This window comes from Amaranthus tricolor, chromosome 13 (genome assembly GCF_026212465.1).
Source record: "Amaranthus tricolor cultivar Red isolate AtriRed21 chromosome 13, ASM2621246v1, whole genome shotgun sequence".
NCBI classification, from domain to species: domain Eukaryota; kingdom Viridiplantae; phylum Streptophyta; class Magnoliopsida; order Caryophyllales; family Amaranthaceae; genus Amaranthus; species Amaranthus tricolor.
Window position 1 is genome coordinate 4895993 of NC_080059.1, and position 17938 is coordinate 4913930.

At 32.3% G+C, this 17938-nt stretch overlaps 2 protein-coding genes and 1 pseudogene across 2 annotated transcripts; 2 read left to right on the forward strand and 1 right to left on the reverse strand.

The window, feature by feature from the left end:
- Positions 1–559: 559 nt before the first annotated feature.
- Positions 560–4062, forward strand: LOC130798341 (pentatricopeptide repeat-containing protein At2g02980, chloroplastic-like). Its single transcript, XM_057661278.1, has 3 exons — positions 560–2672; positions 3788–3868; positions 3943–4062. Exon 1 carries the CDS (start codon positions 640–642, stop codon positions 2206–2208), a length of 1569 nt encoding a protein of 522 aa, XP_057517261.1. The 5' UTR covers positions 560–639; the 3' UTR covers positions 2209–2672; positions 3788–3868; positions 3943–4062.
- Positions 3958–9734, reverse strand: LOC130798342 (flavin-containing monooxygenase FMO GS-OX-like 9). Its single transcript, XM_057661279.1, has 7 exons — positions 8942–9734; positions 8175–8245; positions 7818–7973; positions 6786–6868; positions 5619–5754; positions 4512–4685; positions 3958–4155 (listed from the first exon to the last, which is right to left on the reverse strand). The coding sequence occupies exons 1-7, from the start codon at positions 9498–9500 to the stop codon at positions 3958–3960; spliced, it is 1377 nt and encodes a 458-aa protein (XP_057517262.1). The 5' UTR covers positions 9501–9734.
- A 1716-nt stretch (positions 9735–11450) lies between these two features.
- LOC130797464 (uncharacterized) lies at positions 11451–16377 on the forward strand (annotated as a pseudogene).
- Positions 16378–17938: the final 1561 nt, after the last annotated feature.

Consider the following 17938-nt stretch of genomic DNA (forward strand, 5'->3'; position numbering starts at 1 on the left):
TTTTTTCCCTACCAACTGAAAATCTTATGAGAATTGGGTTTTGTCTCCATTGAAACAAGTATAAATTTTTTTAAGCAAGATTATGAAATTAAAGCTCAGTTAGACAAAGCCTTTTCTATAATCCAAAAAATATTGCAGAATGTCCTGGATAGCGATGTGTTGGCAATGATTTTCATTCGAAATGTTATCTTTCATTTCAATTAAAACAAACTCAGTAATCTGAACAATAATCTTACTTCAAACAAAATTACTATTTGAAACACCAACTTTTTTGAATTAGAATAAACAAAATTTCTTTCACAATAAAAATTTTGACTTTGATTTAAGAGAAATTCACTTCATTTTTTTATACTTTTGCACTATTCATTGCTTTGACCTTCATTAGTTGATTAGCTTTAACAAATAAATATAATCACACGAAACATCGTTATATTTGTTTTAATGTATAATTTCAATAAAATAAATTTAGTAATTTTTTGCACATACATGACAAAGAGTCAAATATATTAGCCCTTAAAAATATGTATTAAGGTTTTGAGGAGTTGCAAAAAAAAAAAAAATCAAAAAGTACTATTTTTCTAATGTTATTTCTAAACTGAATTGCCGTTTGCCAATGTCTAGTCATGGAATACAGAAGAAATGCCCAAGAACATGAAACTTTTTCACAGTTTGCAACTCCAAAAACCAACTTTGAAATGGCTGCTTCTTTTCACACGTTCAAATTCCATAGATTCAACTACATTGTTAAAATCAACAACCCATCTTCTAAAATCACCCTCAAATTCTTCCTTCATCAAACAAATTCTTGCCCAAATAATCATCAAGAACCAACCTTTTGACAGTTTCTTTTTCATGAAACTTATAGACAATTGTATTTCCTCAAATGAGTTCACATTTTCTGCTCTTCTATTTTCTCCTTTCCATGATTGCATTGACTCATATGTTTGTAATTCAGTTGTTAGAACTTACACACACTTAAAGAAGCATTGGCATTCAATTTTTGTTTTTGTACAAATGCATAGACTGGGTATATCCCTGGATCCTTTAACTGTTCCTGCTGTAATGAAATCAACTTCTCATTTATGTCGTCGTAAATTTGGAAAATCGCTGCATTGTTGTGTAATTAAGATGGGTTTTAGCTCAGACTTGTTTGCAAATACTGCACTTGTTCATATGTATTCTTTTTGTTTGTTTATTGATGACGCTCGTAGGGTGTTCGATGAAATGTTTGACAGAAATTCTGTTTGTTGGAACGCGTTGGTTAGTGGTTATGTACATGGAAGGCGGTATTCAGAAGCATTTGATGTGTTTAGGGACATGATGAAGGATGGGGTAGAGTTGAGTGAGGTGACTATGGTGGAGCTTTTGTCTATGTGTGCTAATTTGGGTGCTTTGGAACAAGGGAAGTGGGTTCATGACCATATTAGACAAAATGGTTTAATGTTGAATGTGTATGTTGGAACTGCTCTTACTGATATGTATGCAAAGTGTGGTAATCTTGAGGAGGGTATTAAGGTTTTTAGGGAAATGAAGATTAAAAATGTGTGTACTTGGAATGTTTTGATTTCGGCGTACTTGATGAATGGATACGCGGAGGATGCTTTGATGGCATTTTCTTGGATGATTTTTGACGATTACAAACCTGATGAAGTGACCTTTTTGGCTGTTTTATCTGCTTGTTATCATGAAGGTCTTGTTGGTGAAGGGCTGTCACATTTTAAGAGTATGAAAGAGGAGTTTGGAGTGGAACCAAAGATTGAGCATTATGGTTGTTTAATTGATTTGCTCAGTCGAACTGGCTTGACTGATGAAGCTAAGGATCTAATCGAGGCTATGCCCTTGCAACCAGACCCGACTATTTGGAGGGCATTACTTCGTGCCTTTCAAGTTCATGGAAATGTCTACATGGCCGAGCGTGTGATTTTGAAACTTATTGAACTCGAACCAAATAACGGAGATAACTTTATTGTGTTGTCGAACCTATATATTCAACAGCAGAAATGGAATGAAGTTGAGGTAGTGAGGCAAATGATGAAGGATAGAGGTATCCAGAAGATTCCTGGCTACAGTTCGATTGTAATTAACAATGAAATTTATGAATTTGTTGCTTCATATGACACTAAACTTGGATACACGGAAGAATATGAACTTTTGGAATTTATGTCTAAGGAATTGTCAAGTTGTGTTACTGATACAGAAATATTGTAGTATGATCTCATTGTAACAGAAATAGATGTTGTGGGTGTTTCAATCATTTGATGAATGACTCATTGAGTGTTCTCCATTCCTCACCAGATCGTGATCATAACTTCTATGAGCAGTATATATTGGATTATGGATAGGATGATGATGAAGGTCATAAGGACTTTATACGACAAAAAGTGAGAAATTTAATGAAGTTCACTTGTATCTTAAGTGGAAGGTGGAAAATTGCTTCCATATTCGGATTTGTGAAACTTGATGTCAGAAATCTCGGTTAATTTGGTTTGGTTCATCTAGCCAACTTCATATCTTCTGATTAAGGCTCTGGCCTTGGTGCTTATTGGACTATTTGATTGACAAAAATAGTGCTGGATGAAAGCAAGAATCTGGATTCTAATTCAGCACATGCTTCAATTGATTGTATGAGTGTCCATTCTACCAGCTTATCAGCTTATTAAGCAAAGTTATTGGTATGTTATATCCCTAGATGCTTTTGCTTTAGTATATGTTAATGGGATTATTTTCTTCTGGTAGAACTGTCCACTTTGATGTATATATTCATATATTCCCAGTTATTCTCATGTCTAAGCTCATATGCTGTGACAAATTCCTCATATTTGGAGGATCCAGTTATGCCCAAAATTGAGACAAAATTGACTTGCTTATCTTTTGGGTTAAAATAATAAAATACTCCTTATTGTAGGCCTTTTTTAATAAATAAGATAAGTAAGTAGTTTATTTTGAATGGCGTCCCCTCTTCCCTAGGCCCCTTTCAAAATTCAAGCCATTTGGAGTTAGGACCTTGTTTGTATTAAAGGGATTGGAGGAAAAGGAAGGGGTATGATTAGGAAGGACATAATTGCCTTTGTTTGTATACTAATTTGAAGGATATGGATTTGAAAGCATTAAGTCCCGTCGTTTTGTTAAGAACCAAATCTCTTCAAAAGGAATTTGATTTTTCTCTTCTTTCTTCATTCATTTCCCACCTAGAGTATGTCTTGTATGAATTTGGTTCGTAAAAATAGTGTGTACCTAAATAAATTTGATTGAGTTGACGAATATGACTTTGTGGAATAGAAAATGAAGAGTATGAGCTTATGAATTTAAGATTAAGGAATAGTGCACAATAAAAATAGTGAGGACCAGATCCATATAAGACTTCTACTCCCTCCTAAATAAACAAGAAAAAGTTTTTTGTATTATTCCCTTCCCTTCTTTTTGCTTCTCCCTTCCCCACCCCTTCTTTTCCTTTCCCTCCTATATTATCCAAACAAAGTATAAGACTATTTTAGTCGGAATTCGAATTGCAATGCATAAGATAGGTTCACAACCAAACTGAAAACCCTTTGCAGCAACACACAGGATTTTGTCTTTCTTTGTAATTGGAATGATTGAAAGTTCATGATGAGGACTTGTTTTGGGGAAGCATATGCTGAATCTAAGCTATTTATTGATCATTATAACTTATAAGTTTAGCTTACAAGATCATTCATCAAAATGGAAATTGCTTGCTGATACAGCATTCCCTACATGGCATATTCCTGCCAGTTCTCTTGCTCACAATCATTCAAAATTTTGCATACAGGGAAAATCTTTGAGTGCACCCACTTCAAACAATACAAACGGAAAAGAATATGTTACCCTCATCCTCCACACTCGAAAAATGGTATGTTGTTACTTGTTACGAGTAATCAGTAAGTATACAGTATTGATTCGTAATCGTAGAGCTTGCTGAATCAGGACTCGGTTACAGTTTTATGGTTCAAATGACTTTGTTTCAAATTGAGTGAAATGAGAGCTTTGAAGAGCGACTTGAAGCAGTTCAAAATCATCATAAACATCGCGATATGTCTCCAGGTTTGTCTCTGCATTAATCAGTGCTGATACACATAGCTCCTTCCTCCAATCTTCTAAGCGCGGAAATCCTACTATGTCTGAATACCTGTCACAGTACTGCAGAATGCAGATGAAAGCATAGAATGATTGTTAGACCGGTTTTGTAGTAACTAAAACTGTAAGGAGTAAACAAAGTTAAAGTATATGGATGGGATTACAAGCAAGTGGTGGGTCAATATCCAAATAAGGAAATGACGCAAACTGAGCGAGGCAATTCAAAATATCATCATTGTATCCAGTGTATCCCGCTCATAGGAAACTATGATCAGGTCTAAGGAGGGAAGGAAGGCAGCAACCCATGCTCATAAAGAATAAAGAATTCCTCGGCTCGAGAAAGAGGCAAATTGGGCGAAGCAATATAAAATATAATGAGGCCAATTGAGTGCGACAGAGGGGGTATATAAGGTATTTACTTCAAAATCAGCAATGTCATGGGTGTTATGCTTTGGAATGCCAGCAGCATCCTTGGACTGATAGAATGCCTTGATTGATTTCATCATTTCTTCCCAAGTTGGCAATGACTTTTTCCCTGATAGTAGCTGTGCTATCCATTTTGCTTGTGACTCGAAGAAAGGAAATCCTATGATCTGTTTTGTCATAAAATCAAAACATTATATTTTTGATTTCTCACTACAAAATTTATCAAAATAGTTGATTGGGTTGGTTTCTGAAATATTAAATATGAGTTGAATCGGTTTATATTTAAATCAACTCGCTTTATTTTAAAAAAACACTTTATGTAATATATACTTACTCTAAAACTATTTATATGCAAAATCGTGATTTTTTCGCAATTCAATGCAATAATTATATTATTAATATTTTAAATTACGTATATGTAAAAATTTAAAAAGTTAATATATTTAAAATGACATTTTGTAATGAATTTAACAAGATTCTACTTGACTATATATTTTTTACAAATTGAAGAGAAACTTATAACGAGATAAATCGATAGATAGAGTAAGAAATACAAGTGATGTATTTAATTAGTATAAGAGAAAGTATGTTTTATTAGAATATGTGTAACCTATACAAAAACAAAATAATTGCATTCAATTGCGAAAAAAATTTTAAATTTTTCATAGTAATTCTCAACTTTTAAATTTAGGATAAAATGTGATTTTATATGGCCTAAAACGTTTTAACACAGTTAAATTTTTAAATTTGTCAATTACCAGCACTCTTAAAAACCCCTAAACCCTCCTTATCAAGTGAAACGACTCCTTAATTGACATTAACTAATATAACAATGCAAAACTACATTAGAAAGCCAAAAATAAAACACGATTAAAAAACCTTGACATCTATACAACAATACAAAACTAAATTAGATAATCCAAAAATAAAACATGATTAGAAAAAAAGGACGTTAACTCTAATATTATTTGTTATTATGGTTGCGGTGTATTCATGCTTGTAACTAACACGTTACCATGCGGATTTTAAAAACTTTTTCCACCATGCAAAAAATTATTATTATTATAAGCAATTTCCCAATGAAAATATTAGAGAATTACCTTCCTAGGGATTCCGATAAAAGAAAGAGAAGGAGCAAGGGAAGGAGGGAAAGTATGCTCATATAGAGGTCCTACTCGATCATCATCCACCCCAACAATTCCTTTGGTGTCAAGAAACGGAAATGTATATGTATACCTACAATCGTTTAAGATTGAATTTGTCATGTGTTGTTAAAGGTATTTAGATATTTAGATTATTTAAATAATTATCATGTTTTAGTTAAACTCAGAATGTTAATTACTTAACAATTATCATGAATAATAACAGATCAACATATCCAATTTGGGAAAAAAAAAGTTGGATCATTTTTCATCTTCATAGTTTGTAACTTTTGTTTGATTTATCAAAAAGAAAAATTCAATTATGTAAAATAAAATGGAGTAGACAGACCTTCATCCTTAAATTTGCTACAATTTTTTATTTTATTCGTTTTAATTAATTTGCTACATTTTTCTTTATAAAAATAATATTTAATTTTTAATAATTCTCATATACAAATTTCTTTTTGTTTCAAATATAATGTGTATAGTTTAAAAAATAATTATTTTGGTATAATATTTATGCAAAATACTTGATAGACAACTCAAGGAACAAAGAGTAATTGGTTTTCATCAAGAACTTGTAATGTTATTATGTTAACCGTATATAGAACCTTTGCATGGCATGAGTCTCATGAGTCATGACCATATGGTCCATATACATTATTTTTTGAAGGGTGATTCCATGGCATCTCCTTTTATCATGATCTATCATAGTATTGTTGGAAATGACTTGCAGCACAAGATGCATGCTTACATAAAGTGTCTAATATATATGACTTCCTCAACCAATAAGTTGGAGGGTAATCATCCAAATTGTACTCTTATAAAAATAAACATAATTATTATAGATGATGTAACTGAATATATTAATTATATAAATTCCTATCATCATTCACTTATATATCTGTTAGCATTTTGAAATAACATTATCATAATACTTAGTGTATTCTGCTTATAGAATAATGATTAAAGTCTAAAAAAAAATTATAACTATAAAAGATAATACGGTTAAAAAATTCCTATATTGATGTTTTAAAACAACATACTATGTGAAAACAAGGATGGAATTAATGAAATTGTAAAGATGAGGAGACTACGAATGGATTAATAAGGAAAATTAATTACCCGGTGCAGTATATGATAGTGTCCGCATTGACCAAAGAGCCATCCGCAAACAAAACATTTCCATCTTCTTTTAGAGAGTCAATCTACAAAATTAGGTTCACCATTAATTGATCATACATCAAAAACTAACTAGATCAATCAACTCTATTAAATATGGCTAAAATATTAGGCTCTTAGACTGACCTTTGAAAAAAAAGCTTTTAAACTGAGTGAAAAGAAAAATTAAATTAAAATCTAATTAATTTTTTTTTAAAAATAATATTTATTTTTTCAACTTAAACAAAATCTAATTTTTAGGATGAGGTTTTAAACCTGACTCGTTCTTTAATAATTATTATACAATTCAAATCAAACAACACGCATAACTATATTTACTTGATCTTCATAGCAATAAAAAATTTAACATTATGATATAGTTTTACTAATTAAAATTGTTATAGTATATATAATATATCATAGAACCTCAATCATAAGTTTAAACTTTTGATTGAGTTAGTTTCTTTGAAATGATATTAAAAGCCAACGCGACAAGAAATCATCGATTCATCACACACCTTATTTTAAGCGAAACAATTCATATTAGGTATGAGGAAGACTTGTATTGCATCCACATTTTTAATTCAAATAGCTTTTGTACGAGGAGACGTGTTAGAGTATACATAACATATCTAGAGCCTCAATTACAATTCACAGGCTTAAATTTTGTTGAGAAAGGAATGATAAAAGTTTGATTCTTAAAGAAAAAGAATACAAGCGGAAATACTTCATCAACTCCATCAAATTTATGACTTTTTTTTAGTTTGTCTTACTCTTAGCTATTTAACTTGTTTTATTTTTATTTTTAGTTATGATTAACATTTTATTATTAATTCTTATCTAGACATTTAATTTCATTTACATATTTATCCCATTATCTTATAATATTTATTTTAATCGTTTTTTTTTCATTAAAATATATAAGGTAAAATTAATGACATAGAGTCTAAAGTCATAATAATGGGTTGGCAATTGAGATGGGCTTTTGTAGGTTACCTGTGGACAAAGATGCAGATTTGTGTGCTTAGCAATTATTTTGTCGAAACCAAGAGAAATTGGAGATCTTGCACTCACGTAAATTTCCTTTGCCACTCCTATCAATTCCATTGATATATCTTGTCCACTCATTGAACTTCCTACAGTCACCACTACCTGCAACACATACCAAACTATCTTGGAGTATTTCATAATTATACTTGCTAACATTTTTTGGATTTTTCAAAAATAAATTTATAGTTTTACTTAAAATTTTATTTACAAATGTCAAAATTATTTTTCGTTTTATCAAAACTTATCGTGTAAGACATATATTTTGATTGTATGTATACAATAACTAACAAGTATAGAGTTTACCTCATCACGAAATGGTTCAGGTATTCGATAAATATGACTATGTATTTGTCTTCTTTTCCAAGACTCAATACCTTGTATTATGCATGCAGAACAATAGGGCAAAATGTAAGTTAGTTGAAGAGTGCATTACAAGTTATAAGTACGTTTTTTTTTTTTTATGAAACAAAAGATCAAATTTTATAACAAGACTATGTATGATTGAAATAATTAAAGGGCATGAATAAAAAATAAGATAGAATAGTTGACAATAACTAAAAAGTAACCGCAACTTAGAAATAATTAACTTTTTCACCCTTTTAAACGGGATCTCTTTCTGTTTGAAACAAAAATTAATATCAACATTGATTTAATGTATACTAAATATTTTTTCACTTTAGTTCTGCTACAATTGGTAGAATATATAATACATAATGATACTATAAAAATTATAGACTTAAAGTTTTGGTTGAGCTGATTTTGAAATATGATATTAGATATTTAATTAGGTTATAGATTCGAACTTTTTCTATCTTTCTTTCAACCAGACTATTAAATATCAATATAAAGAGTATATGTTACAATCAAATTTCTAATCTATAAAATTCTCAAGTATGAACGTATTATGATTATATTATGGGTTAAAACTATGAACATAGTTGCAAAATCAAGGAAAAACATCTAAATCTTGCATTAGAGTCTAAGAAACACTTCATACTCTATAATTTTTAGAGCAAGCAATGTGTGATCATATCATAGCAAACAAATGATGAAGTATGATCAAAATGTACCTTTAATATTGGGCAATCTAGGTTGAGAATAATGACCACTAGCAACAACAATGGCATCAAATACTTCTTCCACCAATCTATCACTCTTTTTCTCTTTACTTTTCACAACCCATCTCAATTCCTCACCAAATTCCACCATCCCCACATACTCAACCCTAGTATTAAACCTCACCATACCTCTCAACCCAAAATGTTCACAAAAATCATTTAAGTAACAAAAAACCTCCCTATGACTCGGAAATCTCCTCAAATCCCTTCCTTTCTTCTCGATAAACGGGAAATCGGTATATCCCATGATCTCCCTAGGAGATGCTAACCTTAAAGATTCATACATACTACTATGAACCTTAAGAAATTTGGTTGCCCTTCCTAAGGGATCTTCTCCCTCTATTTTAGGGTCATATAGCCATTGCCCACCAATGTCATGGTTTTGTTCTAGGACAACTACTATGTGCCCTTCTTTTTTAAGCTCCCTAGCCGCTACAAGACCCGACGGCCCGGCACCAATCACACATACATACTTGGATGATTTGGAATGCTCATTTTTTGATGACACCATTTTTGGTTAATTATTGACTTAGATTAATTATTGTTGGTTTTGGTTTGATCCCAAAGGCTTAATTAGGAAAGTTGGTAAAAAATGTAGTTGGAGAAGTAAGTTTTGGGAGTGTATATATGTATAGGGTTGCTTCTTATTTCATCTTAGTTTGTTTACTGTTGTGTAAATTTAAAGTTATGTTTGCTGGCTATTATAACTTTTTATGTGATGGCTTGCTTCATGGGGAACACTCGCTTCTCATATATATTTGACCCACTTTTTAAAGCCTGTCTCATAAAATCATTTACACAATTAACTTCTATTTATATCTTTCATATAATTCTATCGATCAGTTATTAATTAAATATCGATTTTATCAATTATTTTTGGTTTTCTGTTAAATATTTATGGGGCAAATTTAGTGTGACAGAAAAAGTATAATCCTAACTAGTACTGCTATTTTTCTTGTGTAATATAATATTAAATATACTTTTTTTGTTCCTTTAAATTTGTTACATTATTCAAACTAAATAAATACTTTTAAGTTGTAATTTTAAAAATTTAAAGGGACCATATAAATTTGTGACAATCCTTTAGAAAACGAAGGTTTATGAATAAATTTGAATTGGGATTAGAAATGATTTCAACACTAATTGTGTTGTAAGGTACTATGTATCAATAATCGTAAAAATTGTTTTTTTTACTCTATCCCTCTAAGTATACATTATATGTATAATTTAAATATGTGGAATTTTTTATATATATGGTGCAAAGACGGCAAACTTAAGAAGAGGAGGGAGTGACTTTTAAACACCTTCAATAGTTAAAATAAAGAGTATCATATTTAATTTAAAATTTATTATTGAAATAACGTGATGAATAATATATTTTAAACAAATTGATAATTAAATTGAATATCTCTAGTTAGGCAATACTCACTTCTTTGTAGATGACAGCCTACAAACGTAGATTTTAATTGCACTTTGGATAATAAGTACATTTACTTATAGTCCAAGTCAAGTTAATCTAAGATTTGCTAGTTGTTTAACAATGGCTAAATCCTAAATGGCTACTATGTAATATAGCCACTCTAACCTTTTTACTTTTAATCAATACACTCAATACCTTTTTGGCATTAAAATATGATTCGTCACCGTCCACCATTCAGTCTAGGACATCAAAAAAGAAAATTAGTACTCATGTGTCTCCTTGGATAATTGGTATAGTTTTGGTGGAAATGATTAAAAAAAAAAAAAAAATTTACCATAAATTTAGTTGAAAACCTTTTGAAAAGTTTAACGGTTGCGCTTATTTTTATATGATTATCTTAATTTTTTCATAAATCAATTTTAATGTATTATCATTTAACAGTACTGATATTGAAAATTTTTCCCAATGGAATCAAAATTACCAAATGAGATAGTTTCATTTGAGAATTTTTATTTTCCATTTTATGTTGTCTTATTCATTTTGAATCATTTTTATGACTTATTATTTTTTTTTATCTTTATTACTATTTAATTCTTTTAATTTTATCCACAGTTCCATACAATCCAATCAATTTTTTCATTTATTATCAAATATGAAATATCTATTTTTTTAAAAAAAATATTATTATTTTCATTGCTACTATCTTAGAGTAATATAAAGTACATAATTTTTTTTTTCTTCTCGAGAAAACATAATAAAAATCTTTACAACCTTTCTTATATGAGACCGTCTCACCATGAGACGAGTCCATACAAGTAAGCCCATTTCTCTAAGTGTAACTTTGAAATTATAAGTGATCTCTTTGAAACTATAAGTGTAACTTTAAGACTTTAAAAAATCATCACTTTAAAAATAAATGTACATTGGACCAAACCAATTAATTAGTCCCACCGTGAGACCATCTGTTTTATTATGCAAAAGAAGTTGAAGAATTATTTTGGAAAAAAATCCAGATATTTATACTTTTGGGGGGAAAAAAACAAAAAGGCAAAGGGGTCATGTGATCAATTGCATCGCTGTTCCTTACACTTGAACCTCCGTCGAGAAACTGAGAAGCTTTGGCATCTCTTCTCAGGTATTTCTTTTTCTCCATTTTATGTTTTTCTCTTCACCATTTCAAGATCTTATCAAATTACGGATCCTATTTTCTGCCATTTCTATGGCAAGTATGATATTTTGCGAGCTTTTCTCCCCTTTAATCATTGCTTCGGATTTTCATATCCTCTGCGCTGTCTTGTTGAGTTTCAATAATTAGGGTTTTTTTTAATTTTATTTCAATTGGGACTGCTGCGATTGCGGAATTGTTTATACTTCTATTCAGATTTCATGTTACTGGTCAAATCTGTTGGATTTCTTTATTGCTTTGTACCTGATACAGATTTGAAGTACTATGACCAAGTTACTGCTTGCTTTAATAAGCAAAGAAAATTGAACTCTTGAATGATCTTTAAATAACTTTTTTGGCTTTTATTGTGTATTATACACATTTCTCTTATACACTTATTATTGGGATTGGTTATGTCCTGGAACTTTTCTTTATTTCAACCACAACACTGCCTAAAACTATGTTTGGATAGGAGGAAAATTGAGGATTGTTTTCCTTCATTTGGATACCAAAAGGGGAATGGAGGGAGTTGTAGTAGAACTTCTGCAAATTTTAAGCAAATGAATCCTTCAAACATTGGAAAGATTTGGAAAGAATACATATCAATCTCCCCTCGCTCCCTTTCCCTTCTTCCCTTCCCCCTTCCCTCCCTACCTTTCCTTTTTTCCCACAAATATTATCCAAACATAGTGTATGACTCTTAGAGTTTCAAATTCGCACTCTTCAATCAGCAAACCTTTTAGTTCATGTACTAATCTACGGAACTTATATACTCAACTTTTCAGGTTTAATTGTATTTGTATGGCCTGAATGCCAAACTGGATTTCGTCATTGAGCATATATATACAAACCAACTAAAAGCTTAGACCTGTAATACTCAAGACTATTTATATCACCTCAAGTAGTTGTATAGGATCCTTGAGGACCTTGACAGTTGACACTTACCTAGTTCCATGTATGTAAAGGTACCTCAAACACTTCAATTTGGACTGAAAACATGATAGCCTAATTGAAACTCTTATCTCACATAAGGGGGCTATTTCCATAAACTAAAATCTCGAGAATATATTTGTATTTCAGTTGAGCTTTGTTGTGACCATTTTGTAAGCTTAAACATTGGATAAACAAAGTCTAGTGATTTTCTTTAAGTTCACTTTTGTTCTGTAATATAGCAAAATATTTTTATCGAGTGGGAGCATCTAGTTCACCTTAGCATCTTTGAATCATCTCAAACTTCTTTTTGCTTAATTGCCATTGTATATATTGTGTGAGTTTAGTCTCAATGGACAGTAGATATGGTTGAAATTGAGACTAACCAAGTGAAATTTCTTGTAAAACAACTAATTGATCCTTATGTCTAAATGAAATTAGAACATTTGAGGATCGTTTGTGTCAAAATTTTAATATGCCATATGTTTTGAAAAAGTGAATTATTTTGGTGTCTAATTTTAGGAGTTATTCTTGTCTCATTCCTATTAGCTGTGTTTCTTTACTTCATCCCTTAGTATATACTTTTCTGGATAGCATGCATCCCTCTGCTGGCTTTTGGTTTGTATTTATCTGGATGCATCACTTGGACTGGATTTTATATCGTTTATTTTGGTACCAACTCATCTTCCGTGGGGCATAATGGGGGTCTCAAATGAACCATTACAGTGTAAAAGCGAGAATACATACCTAATAATCGTTAGGACAATACAACCGGCCTCCTGGCTTCCCAACATCTTCATGAGACCACTACATCATGAAGAAATTATGGAGATATTCAGATCTGGGTTTTACTTTACTTAGTGCTCAACCTGACCTTCTCCAATAAATTTACATACCCTCTTTGCAGATTTGCTTTGCAGTTGATGGCTTGATGCCGTGGTTGAAGCCACTGCATGTGACAAGGAATTAAGGTGGTCTAGAATGGGAGAACCCTATTTTGTATTCTGACTGTAGAGCAAGATTTTTTTTTAGTTTCTTAGTGATGGAGGAGTTAGCACATGTGTCAAGAAACGATGAGTTGTAACTCATGACACTCGGTTCTGAGAATTCGTAAAACTTAGGGTTTTTAACTAAAATGAACATCTTGGTTCATGCAAGAGTAATTTGTTTCTTGACTGATCATTGGTTTGCTTCTGGTGTTTTGAAAGTCTCTCCCTGTCTATTTATTCTTTTATTCTTGGTTTTTTGTAAGTCCCTCCTGGTGTATTTTATTTATTTACCAAGTCCATATATCTTCACTCAAACTGTGGTATCCTGGAAATTTGCAAATCCACTGGCACTGGTTTCCATTACTGATCCATGATAGTTTCGACTGTACAATGACCCATCTATTAGGATAGTCTTTTAAAAAGGTAGCATCCAAGGATAATCCTGATCTGTTAGTTTTTGAATGGGTTACTATTGTGTTACTTTGATACTCTTACTCACCCCACAGGGCATGTGTGTTGAAAGTTTCCGACATTACTTCATTATCTATTCAAGAAAATTACTTGATAGCCAGTGGTGAAGAAATAAGAATATTTTTCAATATCAAAATGTCCACTGAGAAACGCAATTGGGAAATTAAGGGGTGATGTCTGATGGTCCAATAAAAGAGCATGGGGAGTTGGGACAATAAAATAAACTGAGAAAATAGTTTTTGGATGGTGTGTCAGATCCTTAATCCACATTCCATACTCGTGTTTGACACTCCAAGAGGAGTCCGAGTAACTGAGGTTCACTTACTGCTGAAATTATGGATTCCTGTGATCATATTTGGCCTTTAATCATCCCTTAATCACAAATTATAGTAGGGATTTTAAAAGCGAAATTTGGTGCGAGTTATGTTACGTTGTTCCTATTGCATAGTGCAGTTGGCTTCCACTTTGCTTTGTTAGTTTCTTGAAGAAAAGAATGGAAATGAAGAGCTTGAATTGTGTACTATTTAACTAGTCATCCTCTGAATTGATTGGTGTCCCTTAAAGAAGTTGACATTTATGTTTCGTATGAAGGTGGAGAGAGAAAGAGAGAGAGAAAAGAGTCCACGGTTATCGGTATTAGAGAAATTAGATAGAAAACTGCTAGACACAAATGTTAGCTGTTTTGTAGGACATGTCAAAGTGAAAGACACGGACCTGTTTTTAGAACAGTCTGGGTTTCATGGTTTTTTTGTGCTGCATGCCATCCTTGAATGATGGTGCATATTTTTCAATGTCTCTTGTACTTCAACTGATTACAACTGCTCATACTTTGGCAACATGAATTAATTCTGTTGACATACTTCATTAGGGTTTTCTTTCCACTATTTATGTTATGATCTTTTTTTGTGTGTTCCTTTCCAAAGTAGCCCCTTACCATTACTTGGTGATCAAGTTTAAAAAGAGCAGTCCATGAGAACATCTAATGGTCAATTATGAAAATAGGTCAACTTTGACTCTGTTGGCTTGTTAATTACGATGTGGACGTGTGCTTCAAGCCCCATTGCAGACTGTGTGAAGTCGAAGCATGATCCTTTAAATCCAAACTCAGAGTGCTCAGATGATGATGCGTCTTTTGATACCAACAGAGAGGAAGGCTTGGAATGTACAATATGCTGGGAGTCTTTTAATCTTGTTGAGAATGTTCCATATGTGCTATGGTGTGGTCACACACTATGTAAGCATTGCGTCCTTGAACTCCCATGGGCTGCTATGAAATTCCGTACCCTACCCATGCAGCTTCCATTCTTCATCTCTTGTCCATGGTGCAATTTACTCTCTCCTAGGATGATTTACAAAAGTGCTCTTAGATTCCCTCGTAAAAATTACTTCATTCTATGGATGGTTGAGAGCATGAACGGGGATAGGAAGTGGTCCTCTGCATCTGCTAATGGGGAAGTCTGCCAACCTGGCTCCTCTGCTAACACTGGTATAAATACTCAATTCCACGCCAGAAACCATCGTGAATCACCAGAGGGGGCAGAGCTTCATCACAACCAAATAAGCCTTATACGCTAGTACTTCAGTGGAGAGAGATTCAACATGTCATTCCGCAAGTCATTGGCATTTGTAGTTCACTTAACTGCTAAACTTCCCCTTGTGGTAATATTTCTTCTTGTGACTCTTTATGCAGTGCCAGCAAGTGCTGCCATCATAGCCTTGTATCTTCTTATTACTGGTCTATTTGCCTTCCCCTCTTTCCTTGTGCTCTACTTTGCATACCCCAGTTTAGATTGGTTGATTAGAGAAATCCTCACTTGAAAGTAAAGACCTTTCTCTCTCTCCTGCCTTTCTATATTAGTGAACAAAAGCATTTTCCCTTTCTACGAGTAATCAATTTGTCGATAATCCCTTGCTTCAAACATCCTTGAATTTTACCTGGCTTCTTGCTGCAGAATGCTGAAATGTTCTGTGCACAGAATTATACCTTATCGAATGTTGTACTGCTATTGGAGCTAGGTTAATACCTTCAAACTCAGTGCTGGCATATGTAGAACCTTTGGAATCCTACACTTTTGGACTTATGGGACTTACTCATTTGTTAGTTCCTACTCTGCAAGCAACTGCAAGTTTGCAACATATTCTACTCATTGGCATCCCTTCAACCATATTATCTTAGTTGGCATAACGTGTCATGAAATGTAAATCGTGACATTTCTTCGATCTCTCATGTTTGGTCACTCATTCACTCTTTTACAACAGCCCGCAAGTTATAAGTACATTAGCTACCAGTTGCAGAGATCTTTGCTGCTAGAAGTGTAATGTTTTTATTGCTTCCTACTTCCTAGGGCTGTTGTAATAAAACACTGGCATTTATATTCGGGGTTTCCATAATTTGCTAACATGATTTTTTTTTTCCGGCCTTCTTGTTTGCCTGAATATTATTACTTTTTCTGTCTCTTTGAGTTTGCATTTTTAAGCTTAAATATGTGAGAACTTTTTAAATTCTAAAGTCAAAATTTAAAGGGGCAGAAGAAGTACTTGTTTATTTTCATTAACTGTATTGGTTTTGAGATGCATCATGATTTATGCGTGTACTTTGATGCCATACAAATTTAGTGTGGGTTATGGTCTAACTCCCTTACTAAGCTATTCAAGCTGGCAACCGTTCTACGGCTACAACTGTGCATTATTGCCCCAGAAGCGCCTAAAATTTGCTCTATCTTTTCGAACTAAATACTTTTAGTAACATATTGTTAGATTGTAACAAACTTTTGTGGAGTGTTATTTTTATAGGGATAATGAACTAAAGCTCTTTTTAGCTATTGGTGTTAAATAGTGGGATTGTTCCGTAAAATTTAATGTAATTTACTTAGAAAAGCTACTTAGCAAGCTTATTAGCCATTCTTTTCTTACTCGTTAATATTTCTTCACAACATTCATTTTCATCCATCACTATTTAGAAATGTGGAAATCAATATTATTGTTTTCCACTTAGATTACTTATTGGTGTTCTTGCTCTCTTGCTTTTTCTCGTTTCTATTATTATTAGTAGTATTATTGTTTTCATTTTTATTTTTTTAATTGTTTTTACTTATTTCTTTTATCTATATGCATATTATTTATCTTTTCCGCTGCAGAAGCTTCTCTTAATCTTTTTCGAGTTGGGAAACTCTTTTGGCCGAACTCTCTTTTATGGATATAAGTTGCCGCCGTCCTTCCCTCCTCAGATCCTGTCCATAATTTTTAATGAGTGGAATACACTGGGTAAGATGATGACGACGACGACGACTACTATCTAGAAATGTGGTTTTGTGTAGAAATGGTTTCTTCGGAAGATAAACACGAGTAAGGATGATAACTTTTAACACTACTAATCAACGCTCATAAAAGTAATGGTGGCATTATTGAGCTTGAAATTAGATTTAATTCTATATGAACTACAACTTCAATTTAATTTCCATGAGTGAAAACAAGATATTTTATTGAAATGAAAACTTATGGAAAACTATATACATGGAATGAGTTTTGGAATTTAAAGTTTGGATTGGAAATGTGAGAGGCACAAGATGAATAGACGAATAAAAAAGTCATTAGTTATAACTTTAACTAATTATGTCAAAAATTTGATTAGTAGCTCAAGTCCAGAGTATGCAGTGCCAAGATATCATTAATGGGGGAAAGAAAAAAGAAAATCAGTACATACTAAAATCTTTCTATCGTGAAAATTTTGATCTCATTTTTGAGATGTGACATAAACAAGGAGCAAAATCTATCTGATCAGATGATGCAATTTTAATATCTGCTCCCTCTGACAGGGAATAACAGTAAACAAACAATAAAAGGCCAATAACTAGTCTGTAGGTAGTCATACACATCTTTGATCTGACACAAAAAATTGGAAGCCCCATGAACTATGTTTGTAAATGTGGTTGTCACTATGATTTATTGAAGCCGAATTCACCAACCTTACCAAA

Coding starts and splice junctions, on each gene's coding strand:
- LOC130798342 (XM_057661279.1), bottom strand. CDS start 9,500: ATGGTGTCATCAAAAAATGAGCATTCCAAATCATCCAAGTATGTATGT. Junction 5,755..6,785: donor ACTATCATATACTGCACCGG/GTAATTAATTTT, acceptor AAACGATTGTAG/GTATACATATACATTTCCGT. Junction 4,686..5,618: donor TTATCGGAATCCCTAGGAAG/GTAATTCTCTAA, acceptor ATGACAAAACAG/ATCATAGGATTTCCTTTCTT.
- LOC130798341 (XM_057661278.1), top strand. CDS start 640: ATGCCCAAGAACATGAAACTTTTTCACAGTTTGCAACTCCAAAAACCA.